Below are 19,231 nucleotides of genomic sequence, written 5' to 3' on the forward strand. Positions count from 1 at the left end.
TTATGATGCATACACCATAAAAAGTCCAAAAAGTAGGTTATGATCCATACATTTGAATTCAGGTCTAATTTTCAGTCCAAACGTTTGAAAACAGAAAAGTTCTAATTTGGATTGTTTACAAACCAAATTGAATAACAAAATAGCACTCACTAATCACTTAAAACTGTAAAATAATTATTAACTTTGAAAATAATGATATACTTAAAATGATATACCATGTATATCAACAAATCAGATTATTTTGATCAAGTCGATTAAAATTTCTAGATTAATATTTCTCGTGAGATAAGCTGATTGATTGCAAATAGTTGAACAGCTCAACATAATTCTGTCTCTCTCCCACACAGGCACCCACATCCTCTGTTATCGACAGACGACGAAATTATCATCTGTTTTTCCAATGATGAATCATTATTATCCTTCTCATGTCCTTCAGCGAGTTTTTCCAGGGTTGAGACCTAATGCAATCAATGTTTTAAATAATAAACCCACTATGTTCCAAATTTCGTGAAAATCGTTAGAGCCGTTCACGAGATCCGTTGGACATACATAACCATTTATACAGAAATTGCTCGCTTAATATAGGATGTTGTGATAATATGATTCAGCATCTAAAGTTGACAGCTGTAATAGACAGATAAATATTGTGAACTAGTATTAAATTCATTTTAGAAACACTGATTTAACCTATCAATTTTCTTTTAATTCAACACTTTACTGGGTTTTTTTAAGGGGGGAACCATGCAGTGGCGCAGTCTGTGCCCTGCCTTGCCAACTAAATTTTGGCCCTTCTCTTGAGCAAGTAATGAGTAGGAATTACAACAAAGACTCCGCGGCAGTTGTGCTCTAAGTGAATTAGTTTGTGTTTTATTTCTGGTTTGAAATTTTTCTTAATAACTCAATATTTTCAAGTTCTGAGAGTTTATCAATTCAAGTTGAAAGCATAACCTATAATTTTTATTCATTCATAATTCAGTCATCGTTTAGACGTCGTAGCATGTCGAGAGCATTGTAGTGTTAATAGAATAGTGTAGTATAGTGGTAGTTAAGATAGTTATATTTCGATATTCCCGTATCTGCGCCTTAGTGGAATTAGGCCTACGCGAAATTGTCGAAAAGTGCGAAATTGCAGTACGCGAGTGCGCGTTCGAGCGTCCCGGTTAGACCGGCCGGTCAATGTTCGCGACACAATCGTTTTGCTGAATAATGAATAATCATTTTAAATTCAACATAAATGTCGTTCGTCAGATCGTCGAAATTTTTGATTCCCGAGTTTGAAGAAGAGGCAACAGAAGAAGAAGAAGAACTCAAAGTGAATGAAGAAAAAATGGAAACCGGCCCAATCGACCCAAATAATTTAAGAACAGCGACCGAACAAATATTGTATAGTAGTTGGAAGGAAGCTGAAAATAAATGTGCAATGATGCAAATCAAGAATGAAGAGCTTGAAACGAAGCTAGAGAACCTGATTAAAAGAATCTCTCTTCTTGAGAAAAATAGAGAGAGTAAGAACCAGCCTCAAAGCCTCAATCATTTACTGTAGGAGGAAATTTGAAAACTGATAAACTAACTGCCGAAAAGGAAGAAAACAAGAAGCTACATTTCTCTACGGATGAAGAAGAGTTAGCAAAGGAGACTGAATGGAGTGAAATAAAGAAATTCAAAAGAAAGGAAGATGGATACCTCGTTTTCGCCCCCCCCCCACAGCCATCAACAAGCAGTGCAGCAACTGACAGCCAGCACACCAAGGAAAAGAAGAATAAAGTAGTGCTCCCCGCCTCCTATCATTGTGAACGATATAAAAAATGTCAATACGTTTTTGAAAACTTTGAACAGTGTCTCTCCAGATGACAAGTTCGGAATAAAGCTAGTCAGTGATGAAACATTCAAAATCAACGTTCTAGATGTAGATACTTATAGAAACGTGATGAAAAAAACTGGTGTGGCGCACTCACACAACTTTCCTTGCCGTTATGAAAATTGATCACCTGACGCTAGTGTTCCCGCGCATCTCAAGTCTACTATTCAAAGATTTGAGCCAGCTGGTGACAGGGCAATAACGCTGGAGACACACGAGGTCTGCTATCTCTTCATAGTGAATCATTTAATAGAATCAACAGTGCCAACAGTTTGCAATTGGATAATCACATTTTCTCGAATTTCGAGCTTATTTTTAATTTTAGTTGAAAATTTTACTTAACATTAATTGTAGAGATTCTCATGCTTGATATATTCTACTCGAATTTTTTTGTTTAAATTGTATCTGAAGCCTGATAATTGAGAATCTAAAATCAAACTTTGCATAGATGGGGCGGAGCTCCTGAAATATTTACTGACTTGTGGCAGTTGATGGAGCTTATCGATGACTATTTCAGGTATAACTTTAATCAAAATCGTTGGAGCCGTTTTCGAGAAAGTCGTAAAAAACCCTGTTTTTGACAACATTTTCGCCATTTTAGCCGCCATCTTGAATCGCATTTGATCGAAATTGTTCGTGTCGGATCCTTATAGTGTAAGGACCTTAAGTTTCAAATTTCAAGTCATTCCGTTAATTGGGAAATGAGATATCGTGTACACAGACGCACATACACTCATACACACACACACACATACACACACACACACACACACACACCACACCACACACACACACACACAACACACACACACACACACACACACACACACCACACCACACACACCACACACACACACACACACAACACCACACACACACACACACACACACACACACACACACACACACCACACACACACACACACCACACACCACACACACACACCACACACACACACACACACACACACACACATACAGACCAATACCCAAAAACCACTTTTTTGGACTCGGGACCCTTAAACGTATAGAAATTTAGAAACTGGGGTACCTTAATTTTCTTCGGAAAGCAATACTTTCCTTACCTATGGTAATAGGGCAAGGAAAGTAAAAATTGGTTGATACTGGCTATAAGTGGCATTCATACGAAAATAAACAGTCTCGACCCATCATTCATGTAGTCCAAGAATAAAGTCCTGGAAGTGGTAAATAAGCTCAAATGGAAGACTAAGGAGCCATTGGACATGTTCCTGGTATCCTTTAGCTGCGAGCCTGCAAGGAAGATATCAAAAAAATATTTGAATTGAAAACGGTTCTTGGATGTAAGGTGGAAATTGGAAATATAAGGAAGACAAAGCTGATAGCTTAATGCAAGCGTTGCCAGGCTTACGGTCACACCCAACGTTACTTTAACATGGAACCAAGATGCGTGAAATGTGGATCAAAGCATCTAAGTAGGGAATGCCAAAAATCCAATGATGTCCTACCAAAATGTGTCCATTGCGGAGAAGCTCACCCTGCAAGTTACAGAGGGTGTACTGTAGCTATTGAACTGCAGAAAATCAGAAATGCGGCTCAAAAAAGGAAGATAAACACTCCCAAGAGCTCAATCAGTCAAAATCCAACTACAAAGCTTGGAGATAAAAATACTAAGCAGGTAGAAATTCGTGTGCTTACTCTGAGTAGAAGAACATTTGCACAGAATGTTGTGAGAAACAAAGGCTCTAATATTCGAATAGCTGTCAGTTCGATAATATGGAGGGAGATATTAATCAGGTGCTGAAGCTCATTTTACATGAGTTAGACAAGCAAGAAAAAAGTATCTTCTATCTTCATAGCCGTTTTGAGAAGTTGGATAAAAATTGTTCTTCTGAATTGTAATGCTGAATGCACTTAGAATAGTTGAATGGAATGCTAATGGACTCCTTAATCGGCAACAAGAATTAGAAGCAGTTTTAAATTTAGAAAAGATAGATATTTGTTTAGTTTCAGAAACTCATTTCACTAAACATTACATTGGAATCAGAGGATATAAGACTTATCATGCTATACATCCCAGTAATTTGGCGCGAGGTGGAAGTGCTGTTATCATCAAGGATAGTATTCAACATCATGAAGAAATTAAATATGAGTCAGAAAGAGTGCAATTAACTAGTGTAGCTGTTCAAACAAGAACTTATAAGTTAGTTGTGGCTGCTATCTACTGCCCACCCAGACATTCCATACGAAAAGGAGAATACATAGCTCTATTTGAGATGTTGGGTACAAAATTCATTCTTGGAGGTGATTTTAATGCAAAACACGTTTTTTGGGGGTCACGTTTAACAACCACGAAATGCAGAGAGCTCTTTAAGGCTATTATGGAGTACAGTTATGAGGCCATTTCTACCGGAAAACCAACCTACTGGTCCTCAGATATGCAAAAAATTCTAGACCTAATAGATTTCTTCTTGATTAAAAATGTGAGTTTCAACTACTTGAGTATTGAGGAAAGTTTCGACCTTGATTCTGACCATTCTCCAATTCATCTACAGCTGAGTGAAACTATAATACAAAAACAAAATGAACGGCCAGGGCTTGTTTATACCCGTACAGACTGGGAAGGATTTCAACAGATGCTGGAAGAAAAAATAATCCTTGATGTACCATTGAGAAGCATGGAACAGCTTGATGGAGAACTGGAAAAATTTGTCATTGGCGTGCAACAGGCAGCCTGGTGGAACACCCCACAACTAAGAAGAAGAACTGTAGGAAATAGCTACCCAACAAAAGTGAGGGAAATGATAGCTGAAAAAAGGAGAGCTAGAAAAAATGGCAACAAACAAGAACTTCACAAGATAAAAGGCAACTTAATCATTTAACTCAACAGCTCAGAAGAGGAATCCAACAAATTAAGAATGAATCAATGAATCATTATCTGAGAAATCTAACAGGAGATGAAAGCACCGACTACTCTCTCTGGAAGGCAGCCAGGAAATTGAAAAGACCCATTCAGCATGCACCACCAATTAGGAAACGAGATGGCTCATGGGCTAGAAGCAATACAGAAAAAGTTCAATCATTTGCTGATCATCTGGTAAACACAATCACACATTTCAACCACACAATCATGATGAGCTAGAAATTGAAGAGGATTTTATTCAGGAGAGCGAAGAGTTTAGACATGTTACACTGGATGTAGTAGAGAAAGAAATAAAGAAATTAAATACAAAAAAAGCACCAGGTTTTGATTTAATAACAGGAGTAGTATTGAAGAATTTACCAAGGAAAGCTATAGTGAAATTAACTAATATTATAAATGCCGTTTTTAGACTCAATGTTCCTTGCATGTGGAAGGTATCTGAGGTGGTAATGATCCCAAAACCTTTGGCCAAAAAGCCAATATCTTTGCTTCCAGTAATGTCAAAACTTTTCGAAAGAATATTGTTGAAAAGGCTGACTCCGATTATTGAAAGGAAAAAATTGATACCAGATCATCAATTTGGCTCCAGGAGAAAACATTCAACGATGGATCAGGTACGCAGGATTGTAATATAATAGAAAGGTCGTTGGAAGAGAAAAAAGTTTGTTCTGCAGCATTTCTGGATGTGAGTCAAGCTTTTGATAGAGTCTGGCATGAAGGACTAATCAATAAGTTGAAAAAGTTACTTCAAAGCAATTCACAGACATCTTACATTCATATTTAACTGGACGATACTTCAGAGTGAACCATGAAGATGCTTATTCTGGACTAGGAGAAATAAAAGCAGGAGTACCACAAGGGAGTGTTTTGGGGCCGATTCTCTACCTTCTGTTTACAAGTGATCTACCATGTCTCGAGAATAATACAATAGCAACATTTGCCGACGACACAGCAATATTAGCTATAGATGACAAGATTGAAAGTACAACAACAAAACTTCAAAGATCTCTCGGAAAAGTTGAAGACTGGACAACAAAATGGAAGATTAAACTCAATGAAGCAAAATCAGTTCATATCAATTTCACAAACAAGAGGGCTCAACCCATACCAATAACTATTACAAACAAATAGTACCATTTTCCAATGATGCCAGGCACCTAGGTATGACTTTAGATGCAAAGCTTCGCTGGAAGGTCCATGTTAAGAAGAAGAGAGAAGAGCTGGGAATAAAATACAAGAGACTCTGGTGGCTGATTGGAACTCCATCCTGTCAATTCCAAACGAAGTATTCCTGTATAAGCAGATTCCAAAGCCAGTATGGACGTATGGTATACAACTTTGGGGGTGTACCAAAAACAGTAATATCAAAGTCATACAACGCTTCCAAAACAAGGTGCTGAGAGACATTGCTGATGCTCCTTGGTACGTCAGAAACAGCGACCTTCGCAGAGACCTGCAAGTCGACCTGGTATGCAGAGAAATCCAGAGGCATGCAGAGAAACACGAGGCTCGACTCCATCAACACGACAACATTAAAGCAATCCAGCTGCTGGAAAATGAAGGACTGGTGAGGAGGCTGAAAAGGAAGAAGCCATTTGAACTGGTCTAGTGCTGATTCAAGTGTCTTGTGTCCAGTGAAAAGCAGAGCAGTGGAAATGAGTAAAACCCACCTTTGTAGTACAGTCATAAGCAGTGTACTGATAATATTAGAATTTGAATAGGAGACCCTATGGAGGAACTCTTGTATGAAGTATTCATTAGTATTATAGGACAGAAAAAAATTGCTCATTAGCCGGTAGACTAGATAGCAATGTATCGTTGAATATATAAAAAAAATATAATTCTACCTTCATTGTATTATCATTCATCCCATCATCATCAACTAGGCTTAAAATACTTCTAGGAAGTCGCCTTTGTAAAATAAAAAAATAAAATAATAGAATATCGGGGGACCGAGCTCTGCTCTGGAGTGTAAAAGTATAGAAAATTTGTAACGAAAGATTGAATTCATAGTTTATATTTATTTAATTATTTTTTCAGTTGTACAATATTTTTAGTTATATGAAGAGGCACAACAGGCGCAAATGTTATTCTGCGGTCATTTTTGGGTAACAGCCGTGGAAGATGTCTCAATTTCTTCGTTAGGTCTAGCATAATAAGGATCATGATTATGATAAGTCGAAATCAAACACCTCAGAAACAAGATGGCCGCCAAAATTTTCAGGGCTTTGCTATATCACTTGTATTTCGATAACCCTTCAAGATATTCAACCGTTTTTTCAGACAAGAATATTTTTAAAATTTTCCTCTACAATTTTTTATAATATTTTCCTCTAAAACGCTTATTTTTTTATTTATAACCTTCAAAAGCCCAAAACTACTTTTTTTCTTAATTTTTTCAAATTTCATTCCATTATAACTTTTTTTGTACAAGAGATACAGAAAACTTCCAAATCAAAGAAATCTAGAGCGTTTTTTCAACTTTGGAACGATATATCTTCATGCGCTGTACATCAGAAAATGAGTTCTCCAGCGCCCTCCAAAGAAAACCCTGCATGATTTCTGGTGCGTTTTTCCATACCCATGAGATAACATCTAGAAATATAAAATCGATTTTCTCATGACTAATTCAAGATAGAGACTTGCAAATGCTATCAATCTCTCCGTTACAACAAGCCGAATAAGAATATTGATGATTCAAACAACGAAAACAATCAACATCATTGAAAATTTCAAGATGCGATCATTATTGACAGAAATTTTTATATCACTTGCTATTAAGTTATTGTTTGAGGTATCCGATTGGTTTTATCACCAAAGTATTTTTAATTAACCAAATTATGATGTTCGAGAGAATCGTCTCATTTTGACTATTCTTTCAATGATTTATTCAACTTCAAAAACTTGGAACATGCATTTTTCGGGGACAATATTTCAGTTTCCACCCTGTAAATGAATTCGCAGTAGAAAAACACTAGTGTTATTGGTACAGTGTTTTAGAATATTTCCAAAGCTCCAAAATTACATCTAGTTGGAGGCTGTAAGTCGATATTCCATGGCTGGAGCGTCATCTAAAAAAGATAGAAAAGTACCTACTGTTTGCAGCGGGGAACATGCTTTTTCCACCAAATGCCAATCCCAACAATTAGAAAACCGTGTAACTCATGACTTCTTGAAGGTACAGACATATGAATGGTATTGTTGACGCCGTTTGAATTTAATGGAGTTTGGCGCTGAGTAGTTAGTTTTGAATCTTCCCCATCTACTGGTGCACTCTAGTGCATAACTGTTTAATTGTTTGTTCTGTAGTTTTCAAGCTCAGTCGGTTCGCATAGCAGCCTTTGTTGACAGGACAGTTCGACTCGTTTGTTGATTTGTATTTCTATCGGAAATTATTAATTGTAATTCCGTGTCTCTGATCGTAGGGAGTAACAATTGAATTTAAAGTACATGTGAGAATTTGAGTATTTTTTATATCGAAAGTAGTAGTGAATTAATACCTAGTAAAATTGAGAAGCAGAATTCCATACATGATTCAACAACTCTCTGCAGTGCCTGGCTACATCATAAATCATCAGAGTCAAGTGATCCTATTTACATTTATCTTTTCCTTAATTCTTTCCTTTATCCTTTTACCACCCAAACCTATAGGTAAAAATCACTCTGACTTACAGCATAGATCATCAGCCGGGGTAAGTTTTAATAATAGAGTTTTTCATTGCATCATGAATGGATTCATTAGTATTTTTCTGCCAGAATATATTGAATATTAAATCGATTAAAATTACAATCCACTTAATCAGAAATTTGTATAACTAGGTATCAATCTCTTTGTCATGATGTGTAGAGAAAGATTATCCATGATGGCAATCTCAGAAATGTTTGTCATCATGAAAAAACAAGATGGCGGCAAAAATATGTAAATTTTCAAGAAATCGTCCATAATTCTAATAATGTCGAGGATATCAATCAATTCAGCCATCTGGAAGCTCCAAATTAATCATGCTACAATATAAGGAAGACTTTTCCAATTCCAACAACTTCTACCAAATTCACTAAACGTCACCTCCAAATTTCTCTGTAAATTATTGATCTATTGTTGTTAAATTGAGATTTTAAACTCAACACTATAACGGCTACAACACGCTTAGGGAGATGCGTGATATAATGAAATAATACATCGAATTGAAGAGAATATAATGCTCTATGAGCTCATGATTAGCACGGATTTTTTCAATCAATCGTTAAAAAGTTATGACAAAAAAGATGAAAAAATCGGAGCCGGAAGGGTTTCTCTTTAAATTGTGTCACCTTCAAGAGCCCGTATCTAGAAACCTATGACAGATATGGGAAAATGTTACAGATGAAGATTGTAGGCTAATCTGTAAGCTTCAATTTCCTAAAGATGCATATTGTTCGAGATATATGCAAAAACCAAAATATAGTACTCTCAAACCACCTCCACCTCCTTCGCACAGGGTGAAGGGGGTAGGATTTTTGATTTGTTCACCCCCTAACTATCCTTAAAAGAGCTGCGGAGTCAAAAATTGTGTTCCAAACTTTTCCCTTTATAATCTTTCGTTGACTGGACTATAAGGATTCAGAAGTGTCTTTTATTAATTATTTAATTTATAAGTCCAATAATATCACATAAACAATAACAAAGGCACCTGTCCATTGTTTTAATTTTTTGCATTTTGTTATATCTTGTCTTCTTCACATGACCAACAAAATATGTAATGTGGATTTATTCTCTTGTTTATCACTTGATTTTCATAGAAAACGATTCTACGAGTCAAGAATAACTTCATACTTGAGTCAACCAATGTTGAAAATATAAAAACTATTGAATATTTTGATGGAGTTGCTGTCTTTTCTGGTGAGCTGGATGGAAGAGATGTATTTGAAATAGCAGAAGTCAAATATCTCAATTTTACTGACAAAAACGTTGTGAAGTATGGTTGGTATCTCTTCCTTAATCAGATTTTTTCCTAACATCTTGTAGGCTTTCTATTTTGTCTCTATGTTGAGCTGCTGGTTGAGTAGTTTGTGGTTGAAATTCAACTATTAATATTTGTAGATGAAACAAAATGTGCATTGTAACTCCTGTTCATTTTTGCAAAAAAGGAATTTATTCATTTATTTATTCATATGGATTTTATTGGCAGAGGGACCTTTTTAGAAGTTCTGCCTTGCCATATTACCCAATGTCATTTCCTATTTACACTCAGTTTATAGGTTATATATTGGGCTCCTTACACCTTACTGTGTTTTTATTTTTTGAATATTAGAATAAAGAAAACTCATTTCTAAACACAAATTCACTTTGTAAAGCAAACAAATATAAAATTATGATGACAATATTGAAGCTGAAAATCTCAGCTCAGAAAAATAGTACTCTTGAAATTGACTTCATCCCTTCTGTTCATCCATATTAGTATGAAGAAGTTCCACATCTTTGACTGGAGTGGAAATTATCTCTTGGATATTTTGTTATGAATATTTATAAAAAATTACGAATAATTATAATATATGTAATATTGAATTAATTATATGGGAATCAAAATAAAAAAGTAGTTTGTTACAGTTTCATATCAGCTAACTATTTCTCCCCCAGTCATGGTCTACATTCCCGTTCTACCAAACATCATTCTAAAATCTTTTTCAGTAGTCGAGTGTTTAGTTACTGCAGCTTGGATTCCGTTTCGATCTTACGTTTCAAATGCATGTGCTTTGTCTTTGGTCCCGGACAGAGAGTATAGAATGTAATGAATATTATTCTATACTCCCTGATCCCGGATGCCTTATAGCACTTATTGAATGATGTTGAAACTCTGAAACTAATCAGGTACAACCCGAGAACCTGTCATCATACCTAGAGCCAGCCAGTTCACTAGATATATTTAACCTCATTACTAGCATAGAGTTCATTCAATATCAATGCACACCATCCTTTGAAGCGTTACGTTATGTTTATAATCTGTCGAAAATGTATATAGATTATAATCACATTCTAAACATTTCCAGTGGGTCCACTAGTGTTTCCTTCGAATTCGAGCTCAGATGTTCTAGGACTTTACCCGATTCAGTAAGTAACTAGCACAATTAAATTCTTAAAAATATGAAAAGTGCAGCTCATGCGATTTCCCACTCTAATACCGATATGCAGTCAATTTTACAAATAATGAAAGTAGCAATTTGTCTTCTCACATAATTGCACGCTTTCTTGTTTCATGAACAGTCAACATGATTTGAAACTTAGTCTGTGAGCAGAATACCTGTATTGTGCAGAGAGTATAGGCCTAAGTTCAAATTGAATATTCAAACAGCTAATACCGGTTGAACGTATTGAATTCAACCGAGGTGGAGTGACGTCATCTAACAGAACCAATGTCACAAAAACTGAAGAACTGATCAGAAAATTCGATGATGTCATTTATCAGCGGTTTAATATGAGAAATTCAAGATTCTATACATTTCACGTCAATATATAAGCGAGCCATAGTGACTCAAATCGAGTATTGAAGTTTGTGAAGTCCAAACTTGTGTCAAACTCCAACCAAAGATGTCCACGTCCATTTATCTTGAAGGTTTTTTAATGGCAAAAGCAAAACTTTCGCCAATTTCAACATATTTCCTTCATAGACTCCTTCATATTTCTGTCAAGCCCGTGATATTCGAATTAGATCTCTTCTAATGCTTATTGGAGTTCAATAACAATTTGTTCTCCAAAAATTGATCGGGCATTGAAAGTTCCTAAATACACACAAATCATCTTTTGTTATGCTATTCTTGATTCCAATCTCTTTTTGTGCCTTTTTTCTATTTCTGCTCCTGCTTTCTTTCTTCTTCCTCATTTCTTGAGGATGTTTCTCCACTCCTGGCTCTTCATGTGATAGTGTCTTGTTTGTTTAGTTCTTCTGGAACTGAATATTCACTCTAGATGTTCCCTTAGCGATATAATTTCATGGTCAACTTTCAGATTATACTTATCACTTTCTTTCCATTTCCTTCAAGCTTGATTAGGTGGGGGAATAGCAGATTTCTTTCTTTCAACTTCTTCTATCTAGCCTTCTTTCACTTAAATCTCCTTGCAGTGTGCGTTTTTCCTTACTATCATGTTTTTGACAACGATACAGTTAATCTGACAACAGGTCAAACTTCTCACATCTCTCAGGTAATAACTATCTCCTTCTTGCTTCTGTTGATATTTCATAGGTCTGCAATGTAGTTCCCATAATATATGAAGCATTATTTATTAGTAAATACTCACACCATTCGATCGGATCCAAATTTCCTTTTTCCTCTTTTCCAATTTTTCGTCAACGAAAAATCAATCAGCCTTCAATAGTCTTCTGTAAATAAATGAGTCTCATTTTCTGTCTATCAAAATTGATTCGTATTGTTTTAAAATTATTTTTATTTTTATTATTATATCAAATTGTGAACATAACCCACGATCGGCTTACATCAATTATCATTTTATTTTAGCTTATCGGGAGACGTGGCGATACAAGATGTGAAATATATTTTGAGTGGCAAAGAATACTGCAAAACCAATTTTGATGGTTACTTTGGAGAAACTTTGGAAATAGGAGGAACATATGATAGTCTAATTGTAGATGGCAAAGAAGCCAAAGGATCTGGATTCAAGATAAAGTGAGAAGTACAATTAGTCATCCATGTATTTCAACCCATCTTTTTTAAAGCCCTTCATTTCCACATCATCAACTTAATTTCAAATCGACAATAAATGTTTGGTATGAAAAAAATTGTAATTAAAATTCAGAGTCATCCAAGTTCTACTTCTAATTTGTTGGATAACAAAACTATATAATTCACAAGTCTTCAGCCAAATGTTAAACCGTAAATTCTTGTCTTTGCATCAATGATAATCATTGATGCTAGGCCCTATGTCGAGGCTACTGACACAAACGTTGTCGTTGATTTAGTCTAAAATGTTCGTTTGTATGATATATATATACTACTACCTCACCACCACTGCAGTATTGAGCATTTTATGTATTCACTATAACATTATTCCAAGGAATCTCACACATTAATATTTCAGAAGGAGTGTTGATTTCAAAAAAGAGATGATTTCTAATTCCAGCTCACAACTGAATTATCATTTATTTTATTCTGAAGATGAAGATATAAGATAAGATATTGGTTCTAATATTAGGCAATTAAATAACTATTTGTCGTTATTCAATCACTATTTGCCTTAGCTGATAGATTTCGAATTCGTTAGAATCATTCTTTACCATAATATAACAATAACTGAAATGTGTTATTACTACTATTGTTTTACTAACTGGAAATGTCTCCCTTGAAAGGTGCGTTCAGATGACAGAAGATGAAGTCTCAAGGTTTGAGATGAAGGTTTCAAATGAAGGTTTCAAGGATCAGTTGCTACCAAAAGTCGTTTTACTTAAAAGAAATGAAGGAGTTAAGGAAATTCTTCCGACCAAACTGGATAAAGAAAAGTTGAAAATCGAATTTGATTTCTCACAACGATTATGGAACTGTTCAGTGAGTTGGAATCATTTAAACTTGAAATAGTTTTTGAGGACTAGTCTATAAAGAATAACAAAATTTCGAAATATCTTCTTGGTGAAGAGGTCTAATATAAACAAAAACCATCTAAATGAACACATTCACAGTACAACTGAATTGAGTGATGTACAAAGTGATAGCAACACGATTACTAAAAAATGTGAGTTGTTCCAGTTTCTGTCGCGTTCTTCATAATGATAAAGAAATTTTGTCATTTCATTACTCTCTCACTACTTAAACCCATTCTACAAGATTCAGCAGAAAAGATTACCTCCATGACTCTATTTTCCTCAGTCAATAGCAAATAAATTTTCGGTATTGTTGGTTCCTAGGCACAACATTAGAGTGCCATTGAATTGTCATTAATTGTGATCGTGAGGGGGATATGAATGCGCGACTCTAAAAATATTAGTGGAACATTCATGAAGTGCAATATTCATGTTATGTGCAATATTCTTCAGCCACGACGCTAGATGCTAGAGCCGCATGGCTGGAGTCTTTGCGACTTCCTTGCAGCATCCAACTTCGAGTTCATTTTCTGATCAGCAAATGCTGTAATACTCTTATGAAGGGCCAATGAAACAACCTTATAACTAACTTAAGAAAATCGCACGATAGAATCAGTGGATTATGATTTCTATTACAGTTGTTATAATACCCACTGTCCTTAGAATTCAAATGCCCCCTTAATGCTGAACTCAAATTTGGAAAAGTACCTACTTCGAATCACGAAAAATATTAAACTTCATAATTTTCGGTCATCCAGCATAGGGGAAGGTTATGCCATAGATAAGCAATAGCGTAAGTAGATATCCCATGGTATAGGGCGTTTACGTCGCAACTTTTACTGTTAACTCAAGCCGAGTATTGTCGATTACTGTCGATTATTGTCGATTTTTACTGTTTTGTTGGGGTGAAACTGTTAGAACGGCACAGTATGGGAGACTACCAGCGTCACACAGCTTCACGGGAAAGAATTACGTGGGCTATCGGCTTGAGTTAACATTGAAAATTGCGACATAAACGCCCTATACCATGGGATATCTACTTATGCTATTGTTTCTCTATGGTTATGCTATACTCTTATGAAGGTCAACAAAAGAACCACGTAACTTTGAAAACATTCGCACGATAGACCAGTATTATGACTCTTATGAGAGTTTTATGAGAGTCTCTGTTTATTCTGGAAAAATTGATCGGGCATTGAAAGTTCCTAAATACACACAAATCATATTTTGTTATGCTATTCTTGATTCCAATCTCTTTTTGTGCCTTTTTTTCTATTTCTGCTTCTGCTTTCTTTCTTCTTCCTCATTTCTTGAAGATGTTTCTCTACTCCTGGCTCTTCATGTGACAGTGTCTTGTTTGTTTAGTTCTTCTGGAACTGAATATTCACTCTAGATGTTCCTTTAGCGATATAATTTCACGGTCAACTTTCAGATTATACTTATTGCTTTCTTTCCATTTACTTCAAGCTTGATTAGGTGGGGAAATAGCAGATTTCTCTCTTTCAACTTCTCCTATCTAGCCTTCTTCCACTTGAATCTCCTTGCAGTGTGCGTTTTTCCTCACTATCATGTTTTTGACAACGATAAAGTTAATCTGACAACAGGTCAAACTTCTCACATCTCTCAGGTAATAACTATCTCCTCCTTGCTTCTGTTCATATTTCATAGGTCTGCAATGTAGTTCCCATAATATATGAAGCTTTATTCATTAGTACATACTCACACCATTCGATCGGATCCAAATTTCCTTTTTCCTCTTTTCCAATTTTTCGTCAACGAAAAATCAATCAGCCTTCAATAGTCTTCTGTAAATAAATGAGTCTCATTTCCTGTCTATCAAAATTGATTCGTATTGTTTTAAAATTATTTTTATTTTTATTATTATATCAAATTGTGAACATAACCCACGATCGGCTTACATCAATTATCATTTTATTTTAGCTTATCGGGAGACGTGGCGATACAAGATGTGAAATATATTTTGAGTGGCAAAGAATACTGCAAAACCAATTTTGATGGTTACTTTGGAGAAACTTTGGAAATAGGAGGAACATATGATAGTCTAATTGTAGATGGCAAAGAAGCCAAAGGATCTGGATTCAAGATAAAGTGAGAAGTACAATTAGTCATCCATGTATTTCAACCCATCTTTTTTAAAGCCCTTCATTTCCACATCATCAACTTAATTTCAAATCGACAATAAATGTTTGGTATGAGAAAATTGTAATTAAAATTCAGAGTCATCCAAGTTCTACTTCTAATTTGTTGGATAACAAAACTATATAATTCACAAGTCTTCAGCCAAATGTTAAACCGTAAATTCTTGTCTTTGCATCAATGATAATCATTGATGCTAGGCCCTATGTCGAGGCTACTGACACAAACGTTGTCGTTGATTTAGTCTAAAATGTTTTTTTTTATGATATATATATATATATATATTATATATATATATATTATATATATATATATATATATATATATATACTACTACCTCACCACCACTGCAGTATTGAGCATTTTATGTATTCACTATAACATTATTCCAAGGAATCTCACACATTAATATTTCAGAAGGAGTGTTGATTTCAAAAAGAGATGATTCTAATTCCAGCTCACAACTGAATTATCATTTTATTTTATTCTGAAGATGAAGATATAAGATAAGATATTGGTTCTAATATTAGGCAATTAAATAACTATTTGTCGTTATTCAATCACTATTTGCCTTAGCTGATAGATTTCGAATTCGTTAGAATCATTCTTTACCATAATATAACAATAACTGAAATGTGTTATTACTACTATTGTTTTACTAACTGGAAATGTCTCCCTTGAAAGGTGCGTTCAGATGACAGAAGATGAAGTCTCAAGGTTTGAGATGAAGGTTTCAAATGAAGGTTTCAAGGATCAGTTGCTACCAAAAGTCGTTTTACTTAAAAGAAATGAAGGAGTTAAGGAAATTCTTCCGACCAAACTGGATAAAGAAAAGTTGAAAATCGAATTTGATTTCTCACAACGATTATGGAACTGTTCAGTGAGTTGGAATCATTTAAACTTGAAATAGTTTTTGAGGACTAGTCTATAAAGAATAACAAAATTTCGAAATATCTTCTTGGTGAAGAGGTCTAATATAAACAAAAACCATCTAAACTGAACACATTCACAGTACAACTGAATTGAGTGATGTACAAAGTGATAGCAACACGATTACTAAAAAATGTGAGTTGTTCCAGTTTCTGTCGCGTTCTTCAATAATGATAAAGAAATTTTGTCATTTCATTACTCTCTCACTACTTAAACCCATTCTACAAGATTCAGCAGAAAAGATTACCTCCATGACTCTATTTTCCTCAGTCAATAGCAAATAAATTTTCGGTATTGTTGGTTCCTAGGCACAACATTAGAGTGCCATTGAATTGTCATTAATTGTGATCGTGAGGGGGATATGAATGCGCGACTCTAAAAATATTAGTGGAACATTCATGAAGTGCAATATTCATGTTATGTGCAATATTCTTCAGCCACGACGCTAGATGCTAGAGCCGCATGGCTGGAGTCTTTGCGACTTCCTTGCAGCATCCAACTTCGAGTTCATTTTCTGATCAGCAAATGCTGTAATACTCTTATGAAGGGCCAATGAAACAACCTTATAACTAACTTAAGAAAAATCGCACGATAGAATCAGTGGATTATGATTTCTATTACAGTTGTTATAATACCCACTGTCCTTAGAATTCAAATGCCCCCTTAATGCTGAACTCAAATTTGGAAAAGTACCTACTTCGAATCACGAAAAATATTAAACTTCATAATTTTCGGTCATCCAGCATAGGGGAAGGTTATGCCATAGATAAGCAATAGCGTAAGTAGATATCCCATGGTATAGGGCGTTTACGTCGCAACTTTTACTGTTAACTCAAGCCGAGTATTGTCGATTACTGTCGATTATTGTCGATTTTTACTGTTTTGTTGGGGTGAAACTGTTAGAACGGCACAGTATGGGAGACTACCAGCGTCACACAGCTTCACGGGAAAGAATTACGTGGGCTATCGGCTTGAGTTAACATTGAAAATTGCGACATAAACGCCCTATACCATGGGATATCTACTTATGCTATTGTTTCTCTATGGTTATGCTATACTCTTATGAAGGGTCAACAAAAGAACCACGTAACTTTGAAAACATTCGCACGATAGACCAGTATTATGACTCTTATGAGAGTTTTTATGAGAGTCTCTGTTTATTCTGGAAAGAGTACAAACTATGAAATACTTAGGAATAGTAGTTGACCAGCACCTTAAGTGGAACAAACACATAGAATATTTATGCTCGAAGTTAAAGTATTTGATCCATATCCTCTACAAAATAAATAGAATAAGAAATATAGATATCACTAGGAAAATTTATTTCGCATATGCACATTCATTATTCCAATATATTATAGAGGTGTGAAGTGCTGCTTTCGATTCTCATGTAAAAAAGCTTTTTATCTTACAAAAGAACATGATTAGAGCGGCCCTGGGAAGACCTCGAATTTACTCAAGTAGAGAAATTTTCCTAGAATTAAATGTTCCAACTCTAAGACAGACTTACATTAAAAGTGTAATTCTGTACTTGAATAAACATAACCATTTATTTACCACTCACACAACTCCCTACAAAATTCGAGCAAATAACACAAATAGATTTAATATATACTTCACAAAACTCACTATATGCAGACATCAACTTCCGTACTATTGTAATTACTTAATCAACAAAATACCAATAGGCTTTGTTTACAGAAATAATTATAACCAAATCATTACTCTCAGATATACAGATTTGGGTTGATAGCAACATTTTCTTTAGGCTGACTTAGACCTGTAAACTAAGTTTTGTTTCAGTTGGACGACCGTTACCATGTCTCTGATTTTGCTTTTTTGTCATATTCATAATGATCGAATAGCTTGGATCTTCATCATCTCTTTTCTTGCCTTTCTCAGTACCGAGAAATCTTTTGTCACCATTTATCTCCATCTAACAATCTTTCACATCTGCATCTATTGCTGATTTTCCCCCTTTTCATTTTTTCTTCTTTCGTTCGCCTTTTCTTTTAATCTATTAAGCGTTAGCCTACATGGAAAGTTATAGTTTTCTTTCTCTTCATATCTTTCTTCTCTGACCTTGCTTACTGATAGGATTTTTCTTTCGTATTATTATTATTATCTTTCATATATATAAATAGATATATTATACGTATTATTATTCTATTTTAGGCTACTTCTTGTACTGTTACTCATTCCCCACACACAGATCCGTCTATGTGGGGAAAATATTCACAAATCTGTTTTTAGATATGTTGTCTATGTATCTTGTGCTTTGTATTGTGAATTGAAATTGAATAAAATTGAATAAATTCTAGCCAATAATGTTGCAATCACACTTGAAAGGCACTACACGTTATAGAAAACAAATATAGACTAACTATAAACTCGCCATCTTCGATGTATTTTCAACCAGTAACAGAACAGGAAGTACTGGAAACTATCAATACTCTTCGAAATGATAGTGCCCCAGGTCTTGACGAAATTGACAACAGAACTCTGAAAGCAGTAAAATGGCACATTGCAATACCGCTAGCGGATGTTTTCAATAAGAGTCTTTCAAGTGGCGTCTTTCCAAATTCAATGAAAGAGATTTGTATAAGACCTTTACATAAAGGTGGCGATAGATCTGAACTCAACAACTATAGGCCAATAGCATTAGTCAGTAATATTTCAAAGATCCTTGAAAAACTTGTAAAAAAACGATTAGTTAATTATCTTGAATCAAAAAACCTTTTGTCACCCAATCCGTATGGCTTTTGACAAAACAGATGTACAGAAGATGCTATATTTGAGTTGACAAGGTCCGTAATC

The 19,231-nt window shown here is 35.0% G+C and overlaps 1 protein-coding gene across 5 annotated transcripts in view; it reads left to right on the plus strand.

The window, feature by feature from the left end:
• The window catches only part of LOC111047365, an 85,329-nt gene that overhangs the window by 16,729 nt on the left and 49,369 nt on the right, over positions 1-19,231 (plus strand). For 3 of the 5 annotated variants that reach the window (XM_039426939.1, XM_039426940.1, XM_039426943.1), the window contains exons 8-11: positions 9,540-9,720; positions 10,788-10,848; positions 12,252-12,419; positions 13,100-13,295. In XM_039426939.1, coding sequence (XP_039282873.1) covers positions 9,540-9,720; positions 10,788-10,848; positions 12,252-12,419; positions 13,100-13,295 — 606 coding nt within the window. The remainder of the gene's footprint in view (positions 1-9,539; positions 9,721-10,787; positions 10,849-12,251; positions 12,420-13,099; positions 13,296-19,231) is intronic. The other 2 variants (XM_039426941.1, XM_039426942.1) reach the window with 2 other exon arrangements.

Source organism: Nilaparvata lugens, chromosome 4 (genome assembly GCF_014356525.2).
Source record: "Nilaparvata lugens isolate BPH chromosome 4, ASM1435652v1, whole genome shotgun sequence".
NCBI classification, from domain to species: Eukaryota; Metazoa; Arthropoda; class Insecta; order Hemiptera; family Delphacidae; genus Nilaparvata; species Nilaparvata lugens.